Consider the following 18,210-nt stretch of genomic DNA (forward strand, 5'->3'; position numbering starts at 1 on the left):
CATCTTATTGAAATCCTCTACAATCTAGATCTTAAAATAAATGATGTCTTACAATCAATACTGGTCTGGTGGTAGACTTGACACTGTTGGCCTTATGGTCACATATAACACCAGTCATGGCTATTCATATTGTTTTCATATCAGTTGAGTTATGTGCATTACTGAAACCACATAGTAACCAGCAGAGCTGAAACATTATTTAAAATGTCTTTGTGGATGTTTCTGGATGCTGTCTGAAAACTTTTTGTTGATACTTTGAGATTTTTAATCAAAAGATATGGTCTACTTTACAGAAACAAAGTACCATTTTTGATAATAAATATTCAAATAAAACTTAAATTCATGGATTTGCCAACTTTCTTGTGGCTCAAATAAGCATTCACTGATGTAAATATAATGACTACTTCAGTCTCTGCTTCTCTCATTCAGGTATGTTTGCCCTAAAGCCAAAAAAAAAGATATTAGTTTTTTTCTGGTTGTTGTAAAATAATCCAGGGTAAGCAAAAGCTTACATATTTTTTGGCTAAAAATTATATTATGAACAATAAAAGCTAATTCAGCTAACATTTTACTGAACATAAATATGTGCCACATATTGTGCCAAGTGTCTTATACACACTAACTTAATCTTCATGATAATCATATAAATTAGAAACAAATATTAATATTTCTGTATTATAGATGAGGAAACACAGGCTCAGATAAGCTAGTGATTTGTCCAAAATCACCAGCAATTACTTGACAGAATAAAGATTTAAACAGAGTTGTCCGATTCCTGAGCATGGGCTCCTACACATTGCACTATAATGTCTCTAGTGGAGGTGGCAGTGAAATTTATTAGTATTATTTTTTAATTTTTGCTATAGGGCACATGCGCTTGTAGGGAGTGCCAAAGGGTGGGGCGGGAGGGAGTGAGAAATCACCTTCTGGGGGTGGGGGAAGGGCAGCCATGCAGCAATTCCTTTTCCTACATGCTCCTCTCAAGATTTTGGTCAGGCACACACACATGCCTAGCCTATTTTTCAAGTTGCCAGGGCCAGGACTCAAACCACGCACTCAGTCATGTGGCATCCAGGCGCACTAACTGCCATACCACCTGGCTGGTCCCCAAATTTATTATCTTTTTTAATTTCGCAAGAATTTCTTAAATTCTTGCAATTTCTATTTTCAAAGCACCAAAACTAGCAGTATTATTGAATGCAAAGGCCATGCATGAAGCAATATGCCTAGTTTGTTTAAAGACTAAGCAAGGGACAGTATGGCTACAAGAAGGAGCCTGTTAAAGAGGGAGGAAGGGAGTCAAGGAGTCAGAAAATCAGAAGTGACAATGAACCAAACTTTAGCCTTGTCAGCCACCAGAACTCTGGCTTCTCTCCTGAAAGCAATATAAATCCATTGCAAAGCTTTGAAAATATGTGATGGTATCTGACTTGAAATATTTTAAGAGGATCATTCTGGCTGCTATGAAAAACACAGATGGGGGCAAGATGATAGTTATGTTTAGAAGGAGGCATCTGCATTAATTCCAGGGAAAAACAGCAGTGCCCAAGATCAGGGAGAAATAAGAAGTGATGAAAAACTTAGATATTGGTCATATTTGAAGGTTGAGCCAAGAGAAATCTTGAGATTTCTGTTGGATGTTTATAGAATAAAAGGTTTTAACGAAGGAGGAAAGCTGAACCATAAATAAATCATAAAACACAAATAATTTAAAGTTATCATATCCTTAAATAGCAGATTCTTTAATAATCAAATGACAAAGCTAATGAAATTTTTCCATGTTGTAAATAAGATCATGAAAATGTCACTGAACATAATATCATAAGCATTTTACAATGAGATATAAAATCTTCAACAGCAGTGTTTTTTAACATTTCTCTAAACAAGAAGAAAAATTTAGTAGGCATACCAACCAGTTAATCAACACTATATTCTATGAAAACATGTAATGCTAGTCTAATACAGGGTTAATTTTCCTCTCACGTGAGTGATCTTCAGAATAGAATAAGTGGAGAAATATGTGTGTGCTATTTTAGCTTAAGGGAACTAGATCCCATAGGGCCAACTGTGTGGTTCAAATCCAAATCCAATGTCTTGGAAAGTATTCTGAGTTACATATGTGTGCACCCCAAATCCTAAGAGGATGGAGAAATGAAAAAGAAAGTTGTGGGAGCAGGTAAGTGGTGTGGTGGTCAGAGAGCACTGGACTCACAGATGGCTAACAACAGTTCAAGTCCCAGACCTGGTGGCTTGCTTTCTCATTTTCCTTCTCTCTCTTGTCAAATTAAAAATAATAATAAAATAATTCTTTAAAAAAGGAGAAAATTGTGGCATGAACATGCCCCATAGCAAGGGGAGTGCTCTATTGCTCTCCCTCTGTGGCAAAAGCATATGCCTTCTGGCAAAAGAAGGGGAGGAGGTAGGAGGAGAGAGAGAGAGAGAACAAGCAAGCAAACAGGATAAAATATTAAAAATGGATATTTACTGGATATTGGAGGAAGTAGTGTGGTAAAGCAGTTATTGACATTGGAATATGATATTAAATTTAAATTATAAAACAAAATTGAATTAAGTACATTTTAAAAGAATAAATAAAATTAAACACTGAACCTAATGATATTGTCAGGTTGGTGGCATAACCGCACAGAAAATAATTTCAAGTGAATTCAACACATAGTAATCTGATGGAATATTCCAAGTGGGATATCCTTAGGACCAAAAGAAGTGCAAAAACAAAATAAAATAAAACCTCCCAAAGAAAAACTTCAAAGTAATTTCAATAAAGATGTTGCTATTATTTTTGGTGGTATTATACTCAGTCTAATGTATATGTACTGTCTAATAAAGCAAAAAGGTAATTATCTATTATTTTAATCCTACAGTTGATGATAATAAAATGAAGGAGAGAAGAGGCAGTGATACAAGATAGAACCTTGGTGCTGATTTTGAACTTGAACAATGACCAGCTAGTATCAGTGAGCATGCAGCATTCACTGCAAGGAACTGGGCTCGCCAAAGGAAGAGATGCTACAGATCTACAGAGGGAAATGTAATGGGATGAGTCTGGAACATCTAATAAGACCAGTGAGTAGGAAGCTTTTAAAGATCACTTTATTTGGTGATTTCCCAAGGACTTAGTACCCAACTTGAAGAGACTCTCAATGACCAAATATGGAAGAAACTGTTAACAAGAATAATAATTAAATAATGATTATAACTTATTGTGAAATAAATCAAGTATGTTCAAATACGTAAGTTCCTGGGACCAGCAGTTAGTATAATGGCTATGTCGCTGGACTCCCATGTAGTTGACTGTGGTTTGAGTCCTGGACCCGGTGGCTTAAACTCACGCTGGGTGCATGTGTGTGCGTGCCCAAGATCCCGAGAGGAGCATGGAGGAGAAGGGATTGCGGCATGGTCATCCCCCTTGGGAGGCGATTTCTCGCTTTCTCTCTCTCTCTCTCTCTGTCTTCCTGGCGAGTGCATGCGCCCTATAGCAAAAACCTCTCCAAAGAAAGAAAAAAAAATGTGAAAGTTCCTTATGTTACTTAGTCACACAAACAAAAAAATCAAACGAGCATGTAAAAACAAAACAAAACAAAACAAAAAAACCCAATATGGGCACAGCCATGATGATACAGACACTAGAGTCTCACTGTGGTGCTGGGGTCAATGTGGCTGAGACCAGGGATTATATCCAAGGTCATTCAGGTGCATGCGATCTTGGCTGGAAGGCTAGGAAGAATCATGTCATGGAGAGATCCCATGGGAGTTGGCCTCTTTCTCTTTCTCTCTCATGAAAGAGGTGAATAACAACAACAATTATTCTCTGCTGGAAGTAGCTAGTGAGTCAACTCATTGTTTTTAAAAAATGGTATATAAAAAGAAGGAATAAAAAATATAACCTGTTTTCCCTATAAAAATTATACTGGTAGTCACCAAATAGGAGATGTAAGAAAGTTTCTTTCAAAAAAAAATGTTCTAGGGACCGGCAGATGGTGCAGTGGTTACGTCATTCACTGGACTACCACATGGTCGATCACAGTTCAAGTCCCAGACCTGGTGGCTTAAAAATCCTACTAGGTGAGTATGCCTGAATGCCCAAGATCCTAGGAGAATGGAGAAGGGTCTGCAGTGTGGCCATTCATTCGGGGGGTAATTTCTCATTTTCTCTGTTTCTGTCTCTCTCTCTCCAGTAAGCACATGTGCCCTAAGGCAAAAACCTTAAAAAAAAAAAATTCTAGTTAGGGGTCAGTAGGTGGTATGTCGGTTAAAGCTGAATTCCCATATGGCCGACTGCGGTTGAACCCCAGATCCGGTGACCAGAAAATCATGCCAGGCACACGTGTGTGCATGCCCAAAGTCCCAAAAGGAAAATGGAGTAGAAGGAACTGTGGTGTGGCCATGCCCTTGGGGAGTGCTTTCTAACTTTTTCTTTCTCTCTCTTTCTGGTGAGGGCACACACCCTACTGCAAAAATAAAAATTAAAAAACAAGTTTTTTTTTTAACTAACAATGAAAAAGAATGACAAAATGAAAATGCTACCAGTGTATAGCTCCTATATTTTCATTTAATTACTTGTTCAGTCAGAACACATAGTATTCAAAGCTTAGTTCATAATTCAAATTTATAATTGAGTTAATAGTTATAGAAGTATTACTAACTGATAGCTATAGATTGGACTGATAAGCTAAACAGTACATACATAGTTTCTCAGGCTCTATAATCATTTGTCTTTTTTAGTTAAGTCCAAAGTTATGCTACAGTTAAGTTAATCAATTGTACTTCTGACCCGGAGTCAATGACATTAACACTGTAATCCTTGAAGAAGAATATATTGGGTTATTGGGAAAGTCATGATGTATTTTAGCACAGAAAAACATAGAAAAATATGTCATGACTTTCCCAGTGACTTAATACCTTGATGTGACACTGAGAATTTTTTTTAAAAATTATTTTATTTACTTAATTTTGTTATTATTTTTTTCATTTTGGCCTGAGAGACAGAATGACAGAGAAAGGGAAAGTGAGAAAGCAAATCACCAGGTCCAGAACTTGAACCACTGTCCAGCACCCCAACCACCACACCACTGCCGGTCCTGACAATGAGAATTTTATACTATCTATATTAGTTGGCAAGACTGCCATAACAAAATACCACAGACTGCATGACTTCCACAATAAAGATGTGTTTCCTCATAGTTCTGAGGCCTAGAAGTCCAAGATCAGGCTGCTAGTAGGTGTGGTTTCTTCAGACCTCACGTGGTAAATGGGTCCTTTCTCACTGTTTCCTCATATGGTCTCTTACCTATGTACACAAAGGACCTTGCTGTCTCTTTTTGCATCCAAATATCCTGGTGCTATAAGGACACCAGTCAGACTAGATTATGAACCTCTGTAATAGCCTCTTTTAAACTTAATCTCCTTAAACACCAAATCTCCAAATATAGTCATATTCTTTTTTTTTTTTTTGAGAGATTTTCACTGTAGGGCGCGTGCGCTCGCCAGACAGACAAGAGAGAGACATAGAGACAGAAAGTAAGAAATCACCCCCCAGGGGGGATGGTCACGCCGCAATCCCTTCTCCTCCATTCTCCTCTTGGGATCTTGGGCACGCACGCACACGCGCCCGGCGTGAGTTTTAAGCCACCGGGTCCAGGACACGAATTGCGGTCGACTACGTGGGAGTCCAGCGACATAGCCATTACGCTAACTGCTGGTTCCCAATATAGTCATATTCTGAGGTACTGGAGGTTCACATATAAAATTTCAGTGACCCTACTCACCACCCAACACTGCCAGTTCAACACATCAAACGAAAAGAATGATGTTAATGCATACATTTTAATATCTGACCTGATAAGAGTAAGTGCTTAAGTATTTATTAACTGTATGGTTTTCAAAACAAGTCAAAAGTAATAATTAATATCACCGAGAATGGAAAATCCAAGTCATTAAGTACTTGTTAAAACAATGCATGTGCTGGATATAACATCAGACTCCCTAAATTCGCTTCATCCATCTGTTCTCCATTCTACTTTGGAAAAGGGACACTTTAAAAAAAAATTACTTAATTTTACTTATTCGTTTCTTTTGATTTGACCAGAGAAATAGAGCAAGAGAGAGAGAGAGGGAAAGTGAGAAAGCAAGCTGCCAGGTCTGGAACTTGAACCACAGTCGGTCATGTGGGAGTCCAGCGCTTTAATTACCATGCCATCTGCTGGCCCAAAAGGGATATCATCAAACAATCTTTATTTTTAGTTACCCCAAGATTTCTACCTTTTATTCAGGATAGTCAGGAGTTGAGGATAATTATTCTGATAAAAAGGCAAAATCATTGATCCAGAATATGAAGAGCCATCATCATGGTTCTTACAAAAAGAAGGCTGTAAACAAATGACATGTCAGAGATGATGATGAATCAGCCAGGTATATCAGAAAGGTTTCCTGGAGGAAGTGAACCTTTATACAAACTGCATCTTGAGAATTAGTTGAACCTGGTCAAGTAATGCAAGCAGGCAAATGAATCACAATGAGGAAAGACACAGTGCTATAAACCAGCAGGGAATGTTGGGGAACTAACAGTTCAGTAATGACAGAGTTAAAACATGTGAAGTGAATGCAGTATGAGAAATAAGAGTTAGGAAGAGGCTGGATTATTTCTGTTGTGTAGTGCAGAATATTACATGATAGAGGCTAAGCAGTTTGACCAACCTAGTGAATGGAAGACCCAGAAATTACAACAAATTTAACTTCAGAACACTTCACTTAGCAGAATGACCAAATGCCCCAGTTTTCCTGGATAACCTCTTGTTTACAACTATTGCTTCTGCTTCATTATAAATAAGTACGGCTTTCTTTTACCCTTATAAAATGCTCAGATCTGGGAAATATCTTCACTCTATCTCTTGAAGCCACTATGCTATATTTTTCTACACCCAAGACAATTAAAGAGTTTCATTAACTTCTCTCACTTATAAGTAAAATTAATTGCTTAAAGAGATTATGCTGATAAAAATAAGTATTTAGAAGGGTTTGAGTTAAACTGTCCTCTATGAAAATACTGTCATCTCCTTTTTTCTTTTTAAGACAGGGTTCCATTATCCTCCTGCCTCAGTCTTCCTAGTAAAACTAGGACTACAGAGGACCACCACCATGCCCAGCTTTCAGGGTGGGCCAGGAATCAAACCCAAGCATGTGTCCTCAGACGGCCAAGCAGCAGCAACTACCTGTTAATGCTACCAAGCTGAGATATTGTCATTACTTAAAAAAGATAATTTCAGATAGCAGTAAGAACAACAAAGAAAACTCATCATTTTTCTAATTTTAATTTTGTTCAAAGAAGCTATGGACTTTAGTTATATCTCTGCCTTAAATTCAAAGTGTCCAGAGACTGGTAAGACTTTCATCAACCTTGACCAAAACTGTGTTTGCACAAGTCCTGTGAAGCATATGGTTCATAGCCTGCCCTCCAAAACATGAAAGTTACAGTTACTCACTGACATACTGCAACAAACTACTTACTTTTCTTCTTATTTAGTTACTGGCATGTAAAAAGCTGAATATGCCAGGTATTTCCTTTTCCCAGCTGGGGCAATTATTGATATTAATAAAAAGGTTAAAGGCCAAAGAGTGGGAAGAAAATCTGACACTGAGAGACTCAATATTTGTATTCTCAAAAACTACTTATTTATTCTGGGACCAGCAGTTGGTGTAATGGCTATGTTGCTGGACTCCCACGTAGTCAACCGTGGTTCGAGTCCCGGACCTGGTGGCTTAAACTCATGCCCAGCGCGTGTGCATGTGTGCTCACGATCCCGAGAGGAGAATGGAGGAGAAGGGGTTGTGGTGTGGCCAGCCCCCCTGGGGGATGATTTATCGCTTTCTGTCTCTCTCTGTCTTTTTGGCGAGCACATGCGCCCTTATCACAAAAACCTGTCCCCTCCCCCCAAAAAAACCCCACACTTATTCTCTTTCCTAGGAAGAACAATTTTTCATGAATTAAGGTAACATAAGAGTTCACTCATTTACTTTTAGCAATGATCTCTATAAAATCTTAGATCTCTAAAATAGTATTAGATAAAACTAAAATACTGGCTTACTCTGCAATATCAAGATATCCACAGGAAGCAGCTGCATGTAGTGGTATCCAGCCTTCATTATCAGGTTGATTAATATTTGCTCCATTTTCTACTAGAAACTTCACCATATCAACATTGTCATCAATGCAAGCCTAAAAACAAAATAGAAAGCATGATTGGAAAAAATTTGAATCAACGGTCCAAATAATACCAACAGAATAAAATTCCTACTATGGAGTTTTTATAATGCAAGAGTTCTCTGTAAATTAACCTGTTTCTAGGTTTCTGTATTGCCACTGAATGGGCTCATGATACTGAATTGTAAGAATTCTTCCTTAAAGACACATAGAATTGTCTGTATGTGACTAGACTCTTTCTGGCAACCCAGTTAAGAATATGAGTATATATTAAAATGAAAACAATCAAAACATTATAATTAAGTACTGATAACATCTTTTAGAGCCAAAATGTGATCTGTTGCAGGAAAAGGGGTAGTGCAAAATCATTTCAAGGAGTTGACAAGGTCAAAACTATTTTCAAAATAATACTAAGATGCTATCTTCCTCTTTTCCTTGGTTGACATGCACACTGAAGGATGTCAAAGTACTAGTGGTGAAGCTGCATGTGATATATACATATCCATGAACACAAGCCTGACTTCAGGCATAAACCTCAGGGAGTAGATGAACATACTATAAAGTAGCACTTAGTTGGGGCTATATAGCTTACTACAATCATCAAATAGGTATTTTTAAATGCATTTTTTTTAATTTCAAGAAAGTTTCCTGTTTTGTTTTTTGAAATATTTTTAAAAATTAATTAATTTACATTCATTCCCTAAGCATCACTACAGCACACAAAATGTGATTTCCCATCCAGAATAGAAGCTGCATGTGTATTAGCATAAATTAAGGCACTAGCCAAAAAAAAAAAATCTCTATTAACAGTCACTGTATTGACCATTATGTGTTCAAAGTTTTTTTTTAAAGCTATTTTTACTTATAAATGTCCTTGACAAAGTAGCAAGTTATAAATTTTGTTAAACTGACCGTTGTCTACAGTATTTAATATCTGATGAAACACAACGCAAGGTATGAATTAAAGTATTTCTTCCGGGACCAGCAGTTAGCATAACAGCTATGTCGCTGGACTCCCACGTAGTCGACGCGGTTTGCGTCCCGGACCCGGTGGCTTAAAACTCACACCGGGTGCGTGTGCGTGTGCGTGTGTGCCCAAGATCCTGAGAGGAGAACGGAGAAGAAGGGATTGCAGTGTGACCATCCCCCCTGGGGGGTGATTTCTCGCTTTCTATCTCGCTGTCTGGCGAGCGCATGCGCCCTATAGCAAAAACCTCTCCAAAAAATAAAAAAAGTATTTCTTCCAAGTATGAAGGTTGTCTTGAGGAAAAGCACTTGTGTGATTGAACTATAAGTTGAGTTTGCCACTTTTTCTATTGAATATTTATTTAAACAGCAAACTTTATTTAGTCTAACTTTGATTTTAAGCAGATAATTTCTTTTTTTAAGAATTATTTTATTGAACTTCATTTATGTATGTATTTATTTATTTTAATTTGATCAGAGAGAGACAGGGAGAGAGAGAGAGAGAGAGAGAGAAAGTGAGAAAGTAAGTTGCCAGGTCCCAGACTTGAACATCGGTCAACCATGTGGGAGTCCAGCACCCTTAACCACCACGCCACCTGCCAGCCCTGCAGATATTTTCTTAAAATAACTATCAATGTACCTTTCACTGATGGCAAATTCAAACTTTAACAGAAATGAAGTGGTTGTTTTCATTTTAAAATGCTATTTATGTAACATGGATAAGTTATTCTTATTTATTTATTTTTTTGAGAGGTTTTTGCTACAGGGCGGGTGCGCTTGCCAGACAGAGAGAGACAGAGAGACAGGAAGCGAGAACTCATCCCCCAGGAGTATGGTCACGCCGCAATCGCTTCTCCTCTATTCTCCTCTCGGGATCTTGGGCACGCACGCACACGTGCCCAGCGTGAGTTTTAAGCCACCGGGTCCGGGATGCGAACCCGGGTTGACTACGTGGGAGTCCAGCGACATAGCCGTTATGCTAACTGCTGGTTCCCAAGTTATTCTTATTTTTTAAAAATTAATAAATATTTTGATTCCTCAGCTTTGATCTCTAATACTGTAAATACTCATACAACCTACAGAAACAAAAGTTCATTGGGATCTTTAATAATGCTTAAGAGCATATACAAAGTCTTGAGATAAAAAGTTTTTTTTTTTTTTATTTTTGGAGAGGTTTTCGCTATAGGGCGTGTGGCCTCCCCCGAGAGACAGAGAGACAGAAAGTCGTGTGTGCTCGCCAGAGAGACAGAGAGACAGAAAGTGAGAAATCACCTCCCGGGGGGATGGCCACGCTGTAATCCCTTCTCCATTCTCCTCTTGGGATCTTGGGCACGCACGCAAACACACGCGGCGTGTGTTTTAAGCCACCTGGTCCGGGACTCGAAACGCGGTCGACTACATGGGAGTCCAGTGACATAGCCATTACGCTAACTGCTGGCCCCCAGAAATGAAAAGTTTTGAGAACATTGGGGCCAGCAGGTGACATGGTTGTTAAGGCACTGGATACTCCCACATGGCCAACCATGGTTTGAGTCCCAGACCTGCTGGCTTGCCTTCTCATTTTTCTTCTCTCTCTGTATCTGTCTTTCTCTGGTCAAATTTAAATAAATGTATGAATAAAATTAAATAAATAATTCTTTAAAAGTAATGTTTTGAGAACCACAGTCTTACAGTAAATAAGAAGAGAAACTTTCATCAACACTTGCCTTATGCCAGCTAGGAAAGGATTTTATTCACTTACATGTATATCATCCTCCCAAAACTCTCCATAAGATACTCACTGTTCTCCACAGTTGTTCCTAAGACCACTGTGCTCCTTATAACTACAGAGCGCACCTTTCTATCCTTCACCATGCACCAAGCCTTTATTCTTGACACGGTCACTGTCAAATGCTCTGTCTCTCGATTTAAGCATGCTGACTCCTTTTCATCTTATGAGTCTCAATGAGAATGTTTTTTCAGAAAGGCTCTTCTAGATATTTACTCTATCACATTATCAATGATACCTAAATCCACAATTATTGTATTTATTTTAAGTTACTACCTCTGCTAGAATGTAAGTTCCACAGTCTGTACTGTTCATCATAAAAGATATAAAACCTACAACAGGGCCTGGCATATAGAATGTCACATATAAATATGTATTTTTCTATGTATTTCTGACTAGTCTCCTTTACGTATACTCTTTATCCAGTCAGCCTGACTTCCTCATTGTTCTCTAACTATATATCACGCTTTTTAACTTCGATGCCTTTACTCATTTTCACTCAAGAAATGTCTGCTCCACAAGACAAACCATACACGAGTTCCTCCGATCCTTTAAGGCTTAGCACAAACGTCATCTTGTCCAAGAAGCTGTCTAGCCAGCTCTAAATAAGCTCTCCAACACCAATGTTTCAACCTCTCGTGACAGCCAATATTGTCCTCTTATGGCTATTTATATACAACCTTATATATTACCCTTATTTATATATAAAATTTTAACTTTAATAAAAATTTCTCAACAAAGAATGATTTAATTAAAAAAGACAAACTACACTTGTATGTGATTAATAAAATAGAAACACTTCATATATGTCCTATAAGATAGATGATATTCATAGACATATTCTATCTGGATTAGTTTTCTGGAACTAGCACTATTTATGATCATTATAATACATTCTCTGTAGAGATGTAATCTCCATGTATTAGGTGGTCCACTGCCTAAGACTGTGAAGTCTGTACCATGCAGAAAGGTATTTGATTGGGGCATGAGAGGCGAGAGGAGGTGGTTGGGAGATGGGGTTCAATCCACTCAAAGTGAACAGGGTTTTGTCCCTCTTGATTCACAAGGAGTTACTATTTGCTCAGAGGAGCCAGTGAATTTCCTCTAATTTGGATAAAATGGGGTAAATAAACTAGTCAGTTCCTGTTTCTTATTTATAATAAGCAAATAAGTGATTTACAACTACTATCCTCTGCAGTCTTTAAAAAAGTGGTTCTAGGGAACCAGCAGTTAGCGTAATGGCTATGTCACTGGACTCCCACGTAGTCGACCGTGGTTCGTGTCCCGGACCCGGTGGCTTAAAACTCACGCCGGGCGCGTGTGCGTGCGTGCCCAAGATCCCGAGAGGAGAATGGAGGAGAAGGGATTGCGGCATGACCATCTCCCCTGGGGGGTGATTTCTCGCTTTCTGTCTCTATGTCTCTCTCTGTCTGTCTGGCGAGCGCACGCGCCCTACAGTGAAAACCTTTCAAAAAAAAAAAGTGGTTCTAATACAACTGGTTAGCAGACATACTATTTTATACTCTCCTTTGGTTTACTGTCAAGATATATGATAGAAAATTAACACGCTACCCCTTTAAATGTATAAAATAGTTGTTTATTAAGAACCTGGGGGAACCAGCAGTTAGCGTAATGGCTATGTCACTGGACTCCCACGTAGTCGACCGTGGTTCGTGTCCCGGACCCGGTGGCTTAAAACTCAGCCAGGCGCGTGTGCGTGCGTGCCCAAGATCCCGAGAGGAGAATGGAGGAGAAGGGATTGTGGCGTGACCATCCCCCCTGGGGGGGTGATTTCTCGCTTTCTGTCTCTATGTCTCTGTCTGTCTGGCGAGTGCACGCGCCCTACAGTGAAAATCTCTCAAAAAAAAAAAAAACCTGGAAAAGCACTGTAAGTAGCTACTCAAAGTACTAAAGATGTATGTGTCATTTAAGAAAGTAGTTCTAATACATTTTGCTACACACAGAGCATTCCTTCCATCTAACCATCCCCTTTAACAACTAGCCAGTACTTAAACAGCAAAGTAAATCCTTGTTTGCTTATATTCAGGAAAAGAAACTACTTTTTGGCAATGAAAACTCTTTAATAAATAGGATATTAAAGGAAAAAAAACATAACTAATAGAGAAAACACAAGAAAGCTTAAGTGTCATTCGAACCTAAGAAAGAGCAGTTTAGGGCTGGCTGTTCAGATATAACAAATCAGCACTACATACGAGCAATGCATAAACGAGATTTACCAAAATCCCCATTGTGCAAGTGTCTTTGCTTAAATGTTACCTTTTCAGTAAGGTTTTTCCAGGCCATCACATTGAAATTATAGACCCCTACCCCACTATTCTATACTCTGGAGTTTCTGCTTTCTTTTCCTGCATATATATAGCTACCATCAATACATTTTGCTTAATTGTTTAACTACTTGTTTATTTCATTCCCAGCATGAGGGTTTGATGAGCACAGGAATTTTGCTGTATCCCCAGAACCACATAGTTTTTATGACATGTTATAGTGCTCAAAAAATAAATGAATCAATGCAGGACAAATTTAATATTTAAAAAAGATTAAGCAGCCTGAATAAGTCACACAGGCAGGAAATGACAAGAACTGAGGTTCTAACACAGATGTCTCACATTGAAGTTTTCCACACTTAACACACCACTGTCCACAGATATTCCTAGTTCATCAATATATTTCTCATTCATTTGCAGTCTCTGCAATGAGATATCACACATTACGGACAACTAACGAGTATTTTTTGTGTAAAAAAAACCAATTTTCCTTTATCACAGAAGCAAAATCAATCATTTTAGTAATGTCTCCCCAAGGAAGAAAATGACAACGTTTAGGTCAAGAAAATCATTATATACCTAAAGTGGAAAAGCACTGAGAGGAAATCATAGCTTTTGGCTCTAGGCTCTTGTTCTCTGGCTCTGCAACAAATTTTGTGACTGTAAATAAATAATTCAATCTTTTTGGAATTTGGTTTTATCTTTCAAGTAGAGTGAAAAAGCTGGGATGTTTTATATCCCCAAATTCCCTATTGTGTTTACAATTCTATACACCCATGATTCTTCCCTCTGGAAAAAAATGCAAGCAGCCTGATGACTGAGCTGCTAAAGTTCTCAGAACATACCTTACACATAGGAGATGACAAATCAAAATATAAGAAATATTCACATGGACCTTAAACATATACTGCCTTAGAAAAGAACTTTGAGTTTTTCATAAGGAGGTGGTTAACATTAAGAATGGGTAGTAGAGATAGGAGAGCCATAGCTATCTAATCACAGAGAAGAAACATTACAATTCTATTGTATTAGAAACTTGTTTATAAAATATATATGAGTCAGCAGATGGCATAGCGGTTACATTGCTGGACTTCCACATGGCTTGATTCTTGAACCTGGTGGCTTGAAAATCACATTGGGTGTGTGCACATACACATGCCCCAGATCCCAGGAAGAGAATAGAGAAGGGATTGTGGTGTCGCCATCCCCCCGGGGGGTGATTTCTCACTTTCCCTCTCACTGTGTCTGTCTCTCTCTGTAGCAAGTGCGTGCACCCTAAGGCAAAAACCTATTTAAAAAAAATCATTTGAGATAAGATGAACTAAAAATTCAGTGACTTGAAATAACACTAGACCTATTTCTATGTGTAATCATTGATTTTGCTTGAGAAAAGATATACTCTTCTTTTCTCCAAACTCTTAATTCCCATCAACTCTAAAACAGTATTCTAAAATTTTGCTAGAGAGCATGTTCACTCACTGAAGGGAGGAAAGGAGGGGTAAAGAGTAAGGGAAAAGGAAAATGAGAAAGCACTCCCCATGAGGGATGGTCACACTGCAATTCCTCCCTCTCCATTTCTTCTTTCAGGCTTTTGGTCATGCACGTGAACACACCCAATGTGCTTTTCAAGCTTCTGGGTCTAGGACTCAACTGCAAAGTTGGCCATGTGAGATTCCACTGCCTTAACCAGCATCCAACCAGCTGGCTCTAGTATCTTAATTTTAATCTCCAATATAATAATCTAAATCTCAACTCGATAAATGCACATAATACAAATATGTTACTGTTTTCCTTAAAAAATTAATAACATCAGGCCAGCAGGTGGTGGTTAAAGCACTGGATTCCCACACAGCCGAGCATGGTTCAAGTCCCAGATCTGGAAGCTTCTCACTTTCTTCTTCCCTTCCCCCCTTCCTTCCCTCTCTCCCTCTCTCCCTCTCTGGTCAGATTTAAATAAATAAGTTAAATGGAATGATTTAAAAATAATAATAAAATAAATAATTCTTAGAAAAAAATAACATCAAGCAAACAGGAAATGATTTCTTCTTTATCCAAAAAGATAAAGAGGCACATAAGAGAGCTTGTGGAGGGCTGGAAATATTCCCTTTTTTTGGGGGGGTGATTTTTACATAGTCACATACATATGTAAAAACTCATTAAATTGTATACTTAAAAGTTATGTAAAGTATACTTTAGTTTAAAAAAAATTTAAGAAGAGGGGCTGGCAAGTGGCATAGTGGTTAAGGGCGCTAGATTCCCACATGACCGACTGTGGTTCATGTCCCAGACATGGTGGTTTGCTTTCTCACTTTTCATCTCTCTCTCTCACTCTGCTCTTCTCTAGCAAATTTAAATAAATACATTAAAAATTTTTTAAGAAAATAAATATCTAACAGAATACCATTTATTTGAAAAGCTTCAATTTATCATTTCCAGTACAAGATACTTCATTTTTCCTCTAAATTATTTAGCACATGCTAAAATATGTATTCTTTTTACTTCTATCCCCTGCCTCCTAGAGCACCATTTAACTGATAACCTTTAAATAATACTATGAAAACTCCTCCTCTCCCAATAATTCTTGCATTTTTTATTTTTGGCCAGAGGGTGCATGCGCTCATCAGAGAGAGAGACAGAGAGAGAGAAAGTAAGTGATTACTCTCCAGGGGTGATGGCCACACCTCAATCCCTTTTCCTCCATTCTCATCTCGGGATTTTGGGCATGCATATACACACACCAGGCATGATTTTTAAGCCACAGGGTTTGGGACTCGAACCTTGGGCAGCAATGTGGGAGTCCTGTGCCTTAACCACCACACCACCTGCTGACCCCAAATATTCTTTAATCAAGCTAAATGCCCCTAATTCCTTTAGCTATTCCTCATACTGTATAAACTGAAAAGCACATATGCAAAGGCCTTAGAAATAAAGAGAAGGAAAAATATAATATAAGCAGATAGTAAAAAATAACGATCATTTATACAAAGGTAAGGATAGCAGTGGATAGAAATTACTAAAATGTCATTGAGGACATTGATCTTTTTGTGACCAGCAAAAGATAAACATATCCTCATGAAGATAAACACTACAGATTAGAGGAGCAGGTTAGGAAAAGATGATGGTTTTATTAACTTTGGACATGCTGAATTTGTAGGTTTCTTTAGATACACCTAACCATACAGATGTGAAACTATGAAAATAAATGTGGGATAAAATTTTCAACTTGGGAATTACCTGCATTAAGGTAATAATTCAAACAATGGGATTTGAAAGCACTGAGGAAGAGAATGTAGAGAAGTGATTATAAAAACAGCAAGGGTTAAAATAAAATTATTGGTCAGTGTATTCTACTTGGAAAACAAAGACATTCAAGGTATCATACTCAGTAAAACCTAGAAATAGAAAGTTCAAAACATATACCATCTAGTACAGAAGATAAATATATCAACATACGGTTATATAAAAAGTCTATGAGTATAGTTATCAAGTGAATAAGTACAATCATAGAGATGTGTGGTGGTTATCACGGAAGCTCAAAAAGGAAGAATGGTGATTGGAAATACTTTCTGGTGGAGTGCCTACACTTGAGTTGAACATTTGTTATTATTATAAAACAAATGAAAAACTGTTCTTGGTTTATACATATGTAAAGCTGAATATGGTGAGAATAAAGTCAAGCAGGATCCAGAGTAATTATTCACCACCTTATGTGTAATTCTTTGAAACTGGGGAAAAAAAAAAAAAAAGATTTCAGGACTAAATCCTTTTTTTTTTTTTTTTTTTAGAAAGATATATTTGCTATAGGGAGCACACCCTTGCCAGAGAGAGAGAAAGTGAGAAATCACCCTTTGAGGGGATGGCCATGCCACAATCCCTTCTCCTCTTGTCTTCTCTCAGGATTTTGGGCACACATGCACATGCACCTCTTGTGAGCTTCAAGCGACTGGGTCCAGGACTCGAACTGCAGTCGACTACGTGGGAGTCCAGCGACATATCCATCATGTCATTTGCTGGTCCCGTAATGGTTAATTTTTAATGTGTCTCCATTTGAAAATGACTGCCCTGACTCTTTGAAAAAGTTAACATATAGGAATAGTTACTGGCCAACAGAAAATGTCACTCATTTTGAATTTAAATGCTTAAGCTTTTAAGTCACTATAATGTAAAAAAACACCATGAAAAACTCCCAAAGCAGTTAATATCAAATGTGCTTGTTCTTTTGTTTATAAATGTATTTGAAATGTTTTAAGTTAAATTAGATGCTAAAAAGCACTTTTGCAAAATACACATTATATAACACATTATATATGAATCTCAAGTTCATGCTGTAAACTGTCTAAATAGTTCTCCTGAACATTAATAAAGTATATGCAGGAAACTGACAAGACATGCCAGCAGCACTGTTGCTAAGAGAATCCAAAGCTTACACATGTGGCACATTAGCAGACATATGACTTGCTGACTTAAAATATTTGACTAAATTTGGTCAGTTTATAGAGCTATATAAAAAAGAAATAAAGAACTCAAATATACAATACTTCCAAAATCTTGAATGGATATCCAAAACAACTACCAATAATAAATGACTATGCAAAGATACTTTCGCCGTTTAATTCTAGGTATAGGCAGTTTCGTCAACTTGATGTGTAAAATACTAATTCATCAAACTAGTTCAAGGATGTAGAACTTCTGCTTTTAGTGTTCTGTACACACTTAAAAATTTTTAAAGATTGATTATAAAGAGTTGAGTAAAGGAGCTACACAATGCTGAAAGCACACAGAGACCATGACAGAAAAGACACAATCTGGGTAGAGCATAATCTGTAGCTTAGAAAACCATTAGATGTCATTCCTAAAGTAGACCCAAACAAATTTGTTTAGCAACTACATAATTTAATTGAGTAAAATCAGTCACAAAATTAGTAGCATCTGAAATAAATTCTAGGTCCAGCTGGTGGCACGGGAGTTAAAGT

General features: G+C 37.7%; 1 protein-coding gene across 4 annotated transcripts in view; it reads right to left on the reverse strand.

Annotated features, from left to right (window-relative positions):
* The window catches only part of PPP1R12A (protein phosphatase 1 regulatory subunit 12A), a 158,292-nt gene that overhangs the window by 101,293 nt on the left and 38,789 nt on the right, over positions 1–18,210 (reverse strand). For all 4 annotated transcript variants that reach the window (XM_006142863.3, XM_006142864.3, XM_006142861.3 and 1 more), the window contains exon 2: positions 8,103–8,233. In XM_006142863.3, coding sequence (XP_006142925.1) covers positions 8,103–8,233 — 131 coding nt within the window. The remainder of the gene's footprint in view (positions 1–8,102; positions 8,234–18,210) is intronic.

The sequence above is a fragment of the Tupaia chinensis genome, unplaced genomic scaffold (genome assembly GCF_000334495.1).
Source record: "Tupaia chinensis unplaced genomic scaffold, TupChi_1.0 Scaffold000085_1, whole genome shotgun sequence".
NCBI lineage: Eukaryota > Metazoa > Chordata > Mammalia > Scandentia > Tupaiidae > Tupaia > Tupaia belangeri.